Genomic DNA, 7,069 nt, shown 5'->3' on the forward strand with positions numbered 1-7,069 from the left:
TACCTTAAAAAAAAATTAAAAAAATGAGTGGAATTAGCCCAAGTCATTTCCATAATCATAGATCTAAAGCTCAAACCTTTAAATTTAAATTTCTTAGTTTGCACTCATGTTTTCTACCTTTACTAATTATTATGAGTTGACTAAAGTGTAACTTAGACTAAATTGAATGGCAGTGTGGTGTATTCAAAGATTTTAATCCTAATTCATTTAAAGCATCTAGGAGTGAGAAAATAATATATTGAAGCACATCTATAATTCAATTTCAAAAGGGGTAAAATATTTGAAAACAACATCATTTCATCATCCTAGAAGCTTATCACAAAGTTACTTTTTTTTCTCGATCTTAGTCCATCACTATTGGCTTGGTCTATCGAAGGCTTTGGCTAATGAAGAAACAAACCTTACAACTCAACAAGTCCATAAAGTTGTGTGTAAACACCAACAATTCCTTACTTTGATTTAAACATTAGAAGATTGAGGTCACCTATTTTATAATTAGAATTTTACTAGTACATTCTCACATGTATAAGTTTAGATAAGTGTGTAAATTCACTTTTATAAAGTGTAGTGGTTAGTCCATATGTGGACATTTGAACCAAAGTGAAACATAATTAATTTATAGATTTCAAGTTTCTCATTCATATATAACCCTAATTTTATGATATATAAACTCTTAAATTATAATTTAAGAAATTAGAAAATTATTGGTAAAAACTATCTAACACAATTGAATCTAGAAGCACTACATTAATTTAGAAAATTCTTATTTGCATGGACTTGTTATTGCAACTAGATTTTTTATAGATAAGAATATTATGTTTGAAACACAAATAAATTATACAAAAAACTCACACAACTCAAAATATTATCATAGAAACCCTCAATATGGATGGAAAACTAGTGGATGTCATGGCTAACCGAGTCTTGTAAAGCATATGGGATCTACATATGATATTTATCAAATTCTTTCAATATACTTAAAAAAAAAAGAGAAAATAATTTGTTGAAATGAGAAAAAAAATATCAAGAGGAGAATATTTTACTCAATATTGGCTAAGTCCTTTTGGGCATAATGGAGTTACACAAATAAAATGATATTTTTTTAATAATGTGGGACCTCAATGGTTTTCTATTTGGATTATTAGTAGGACAAGAGTTATGAAGGATATTGGTATGCTATTATTAAATAGGAAGAGAGGTTAGAAGGTGGGAAGTCTAAAGTGGGTGTTAGTGGATTATATTGATTTTCTTTTGGGTATGTGCACAAAGATGGTGGTTAGAAAAGTGGGCACCACCCAAAAAAAAACATAAAAAACAAGCAGTTCGTACGTGGCACTAAAATTTGAAATCACCACGTACGTGCTTAGATCCGTTGTTCTTGAGCCTAAAGAAAGATACTGCGTACACGCTGTCTTTAGGAAAGTGAGCGCGTACATGCTTAGGTCTGTTGTTCCTGAGCCTAAAGAAAGATATCGTGTATGTGTTGTCTTTAGGAAAGTGAGCGCATATGTGCTACTTTTAGGAAAGTGAGCGCGTACGCGCTCATAAGCCCTAAAAAACCGCGTATGCGGTACTTGTCAATTTTTTTTTAGAAAAAAAAGGGCCGGGTCTTATTTTCTTCATGACCACGATGTTTTTTCCTCCTTTTTCTCCACTAAACCATGAATGGGCTGCCGCATTTCTTCATCGAATGCTATGGGATCAAGGTTAGTTTTACTTAATTTTTGTCTTTCTTTCTCGTTTATTCAATTTGTTTTACATTTTGAATTTAATTTCACTTATTTTGATTAGGTTTTTTTATTTTTTGTTTCAAAAACTAGATTTTGATAATCCACAACAACAACAACAAAATGCACCTCCTGAAAACCCCAAACAAAACCCACAAGATACACCTCCAGTTTCTCCTTTTGACCGTACACCTGAAACACATGAGCAATTAATTAATCAATTAGGGAAAAACGCATCTAAAATAATTAGACTGATTAATTATTTTACCTTGCACTTGCCCCTTTGCACCCATGTTTTCTACCTTTACTAGTTATTATGAGTTGACTAAAGTGTAGCTTATACTAAATTGGATGCTAGTGTAGTATATTTAAATATTTTAACCCTAATTCATTTGGAGCATCTATGAGTGAAATAAGAATCTATTGAAGCACAATTATAATTCAATTGCAAAAGAGGAAAAAGATTTTACAACAACATTACTTCATCATCCTAGAAACATACCAAATAGTTGCTTACTTTCCATGATCCTATTCCATCATGTTTGGCTTGGTCTATCTAGGGTTTTGGCTGACGAGGAAACATACCTTACAACACAACAAGTCCATAAAGTTGTGTGTAAACACCAACAATTCCTTACTTTGATTTAAACATTAGAAGATTGAGGTCACCTATTTTATAATTAGAATTTTGCTAGTTCATTTTCATATGTATAAGTTTAGATGTGTGTCAATTCAATTTTATAAAGTGTAGTGGTTAGTCCATAGGTGCACATTTGAACCAAAGTGAAACACAATTAATTTCAAGTTGCTCATTCAGATATAACCCTAATTTAATGACCTATAAACTCTTAAATTATAATTTAAGAAATTCAAAAAATCTTGGTAAAAATATTGTTGGTAAATACTCTCTAACACGATTGAATCTAGAAACACTACATTAATTTAGAAAATTCTTATTTGCATAGACTTGTTATAGGAAGTAGATTTTTTTATAGATGAGTATATCATGTTCGAAATATGAATAAATTATACAAAAAAAATCACATAACTCAAAACATTATCCTAGAAACCCCCAATATGGAAGGAAAACTAGTGGATGTTGTGGCTAACCGAGTCTTATAAAGTATATGGGATCCACATAGGATATTTCTCAAACGCTTTCAATATACTTTAAAAAAAGAGAAAAAAATTTGCTGAAATGAGAAAAAAATATCAAGAGGAGAATATTTTACTCAATGTTGGATAACTCCTTTCAGGCATAATGGAGTTGCACAAAAACATGACAAATTTTCATAATATAGGACCTCAATGGTTCTCTATTTTGAGTATCAGTGGGACAGGAGGTATGCAGAATATTGGTATGCTATCATTAAATAGGAAACGAGGTTAGAAGATGGGAAGTCTAAAGTGGGTTTAGTGGATTATATTGATTTTCTTTTTTATTAATAAAATTTATAAGTGTTTATATGTCGAACAAATTTTTCTGTCTTGTATTTATTATAAAATGGAATGGTGAAACTTATATATTTATGTTTTTTTTTATGTTTGGTTTACAATGATTAGGTTGTCTTTTATGTATTGACATGTAAGATGATATATTTTGATTGGATGTTGACAAATAACCTTATCCTAGGAGATCTCCATTCCATCCCCAAGATATGGATATGGTATTTATATTTAATTATTCATCACCCTAGTTCAAATGAGTTGAATTAGCCCAAGTCACTTCCATAATCATGGATCTAAAACTCAAACCTTTAAATTTGAATATCTTAGTTGACACCCATGTTTCCTACCTTTACTAGTTATTATGAGCTAACTAAAGTGTAACTTATACTAAATTGGATGCTAGTGTGGTGTATTTAAAGATTTTAATCCTAATTCATTTAGAGCATATAGGAGTGAAATAATAATCTATCGAAGCATGTCTAGAATTCAATTGCAAAAGGGGGTATGAGTTTTGACAACAACATCACTCCATCATCCTAGAAGTATACCACACAGTTTCATATTTTCCTCAATATAAGTCCATCACCATTGGCTTTGTCTATCTAGAGGTTTGGTTAACAAGGAAACAAACCTTACAAATTAACAAGTCCATAAAGTTGTATGTAAACACCATAAGTTCCTTATTTTGATTTAAGCATTAGAAGATTGAAGTCACCTATTTTGTAATTAGAATTTTGGTAGTTCATTCTCACATGTATAAGTTTAGATATGTGTACCAATTCACCTTTGTAAAGTGTAGTGGTTTGTCCATAGGTGCATATTTGAACCCATGTGTAACACAATTAATTTTTAGATTTCAAGATGCTCATTCATATATAACCCTAGTTTTATGATCTATAAACTCTTAAATTATAATTTAAGAAATTCAAAAATTCTTATCTACATGGACTTGTTATTGCAAATATATTTTTTTATAGATAAGAATATTAAATGTTTAAAATATGAATAAATTATACAAAAAATTCACACATCTCAAAATTTTATCCTAGAAACCCCCACTATGGAGGGAAAACTTGTGGATGTTTTGGCTGACTGAGTCTTATAAAGTATATGGGATCCACATAGGATATTTCTCAAATTCTTTCAATATATTAAAAAAAAGAGAGAATAATTTTCTAAAATGAGAAAAAAATATAAGGAGAATATTTTACTCAATACAAAATGGAGTCACACAAAGAACATGATAAATTTTCATATTGTGGGACCTCATTTCTATTTTGAGTATCACTAGGACAGGAGGTATGAATAATATGGTATGCTATCTTTAAATTATCTTAGAAGGTGGGAAGTCTAAAGTGGGGATTAGTGGACCATATTGATTTTCTTTTAATTAAATTTTTTTTTAGAAGTATTTATATGTCAAATGGATTTTTTTTTGTCTTGTATATATTATTAAGTGTAATGGTGAAACTTATATATTTATGTTTTTTGTATTAGGTTCACAATGATTAGGTTATGTTTTATGTATTGACATGTAAGATGGTGTATTTTTCTTGGAAGTTGACAAATTACCTTAACCTAGCAGATCTCCATTTCATCACCAAGAAATGTATATGATTACCATATTTAATTATTCATCACCCTAGTTCAAATGAGTGGAATTGCCTCACATGGCCAAATCTAAATGGGGTGACATTTGGTTGGTAGGACCGACTTTAGTAGTGTGGCATATTTGGAAGGAGATAAAAAGGAGAATATTTAAGGAAGTAGAACTCTCTACCGAGCAGCTTATTTCAAAAATTAAGGTTTCCAGAGAGGAAGTTGTAAATGGTAAGAGTGTCATGAGAAAGAATTACAGATATAACAATTGGGATAGGAGCATGGAGATAAAGTGGTCTTTGAAAGATATAGGGCCCGTTGTACCTTCTAAGAGACAAGTAGATATGAGTCTGATTAAATGGACTGTGCCACCAAAGGATTGGGTGAAGCTCAATTTTGATGGGGCCAGTAAAGGTAATCCAGGCAGGGTTGGCTTCGAGGCTATACTAAGAGATGAGAATGGTAGAATGATTAGTGGAGTGTATGGTAATTTAGGAGAGAGTTCAAAAAATGAAGCATAAATAAGAGCTTTGGAAGCAAGTTTGAACATGTCCAAGGTTATCATAGAAGGAGATTCCCAAGCTATCATCAATGGAGTAATACAATCCTCTTTTCACAATTGGAGATTAAACAAATGACTGCCTTTTATAAATAGTTTGTTGGAACGGATTGAGGATTTCGAAATTATTCACACATATAGAGAGGGAAATAGAGTGGGAGATCTCCTGGAAAATTTGAGAGTAGTAGGAGAAAATCAGTTCTGCTCAATTAAGCTAGATGAAGCTTCACAAGAACTAATGGATGCCATAAAAAAGGATGTTTCAAGTTGTCCCCGACAAGGTATAGCATAGAGGTAGATTTAGTATGTGACATATGAGGTGACCTGCACTTCTTTTCACAAGGAAATTTAACCATAATGGCATATCAGAAATTTAGACATGCAATGCAGACAAGGACTCAGAGCTCTTCGAGTGCTACCAACAATGTGCCCAAGTCATGGGGAGAGAAAGATTAGCATTAGGAGATTGAGGTGGTAAATTGCATAAGGACAAGACAACTCGGAGAAGGCAACAAGAGCAAAATTAGTAGGGACAAAAGATCTAAAAAAATATTTATTCAATATTTCCTATAATTGGGATTGGATATGTTTTGTTTGTCGAGGCCGTTTTAGTAGATTCTAGAAGTGACAAGATTCTATATGAGGATAGAGGTTGCATAGAGTGGTTCATTCCAGAAGATGGAAAGTAGAATTGATGGCATAGGATGGCTCCATTCATAGGGATTGTGTGCAGGAACTGTGCAGAGACTATTGAGCATTAGTGCATTACGTTGTTTAACGTAGAGGATGATATCTATGAGGTGAATCTGGAAATGGTGGAAATTTCCTTGAATTTGGAAAGGCATTGGTGCGACAGATTCATATACGAAGCTATATTAGCACCGATTGTGGATGTTCTGGAATCAAAGGAGAGGTGTGTAAAGATTCTGAGAGATTTTGTGAATAAAGACTATGGGGATGTGGTGGTGGAGGCCCTATGCGAAATGCAGGATGAAGTATAAGAAAGCATACTAAATATTTATTTTAAGCCATCTAACTATCTTTCCTCAGACTCAGAAGAGGAGACAGAAGCGGAAGGGGATCAGACTGAAGATGAGGAGGACCTCGATGCACAGGATATGATGGACAGCGAGGAGGAGAGAGAGGAAAGGGATCAGAGGGATGAGAAGCAGAGGAAGAGGAATTTTGTTAAGGAATCCTGGTCGATTTTTCAGAGATGGGGTTTCGAATGGTGATCTGAAAGCATTTAGGCAGCTTAAGGAGGCAGAGGACTGGTGGTTGATAGAGGCATCTTCGGATACTCTTTTCAACCTGGGTGAATTCATTTCACAAGTGTTGTACTTCTTGAGGAATGAGTAATGGATGATGTTTGATAACGATATTGTATATGGTGGGTCTGGATAGATATAAGGTAGTTGTTGTAGTTGGATGTTGGGCTTTATTGGTAGTTGATCTATTTTAGGCTAGTATAACTTTTTGGAGTAATATAGGGAGCTATCCCCATAAAGATAACACTTACCTTAAAAAAAAAATTAAAAAAGTGAGTGGAATTAGCCCAAGTCATTTTCATAATCATAGATCTAAAGCTCAAACCTTTAAATTTAAATTTCTTAGTTTGCACCCATGTTTTCTACCTTTACTAGTTATTATGAGTTGACTAAAGTGTAACTTATACTAAATTGAATGGCAGTGTGGTGTATTCAAAGATTTTAATCCTAATTCATTTAAAGCATCT

At 32.5% G+C, this 7,069-nt stretch overlaps 1 protein-coding gene across 1 annotated transcript; it reads left to right on the forward strand.

Annotated features, from left to right (window-relative positions):
- Nucleotides 1–4,846: 4,846 nt before the first annotated feature.
- LOC131874858 (uncharacterized) lies at nucleotides 4,847–6,569 on the forward strand. Its single transcript, XM_059218785.1, has 2 exons — nucleotides 4,847–5,261; nucleotides 6,385–6,569. Exons 1-2 carry the CDS (start codon nucleotides 4,847–4,849, stop codon nucleotides 6,567–6,569), a joined length of 600 nt encoding a protein of 199 aa, XP_059074768.1.
- The last annotated feature ends 500 nt before the right edge of the window (nucleotides 6,570–7,069 follow it).

This window comes from Cryptomeria japonica, chromosome 4, assembly GCF_030272615.1.
Source record: "Cryptomeria japonica chromosome 4, Sugi_1.0, whole genome shotgun sequence".
Lineage (NCBI taxonomy): Eukaryota > Viridiplantae > Streptophyta > Pinopsida > Cupressales > Cupressaceae > Cryptomeria > Cryptomeria japonica.

Excerpts from the sequence above, each read along its gene's own strand:
- LOC131874858 (XM_059218785.1), top strand. The coding sequence starts at position 4,847 with ATGGCCAAATCTAAATGGGGTGACATTTGGTTGGTAGGACCGACTTTA. Across the intron at positions 5,262-6,384 it reads AATGATTAGTGGAGTGTATG|ACTCAGAAGAGGAGACAGAA; the intron begins GTAATTTAGGAG and ends ATCTTTCCTCAG.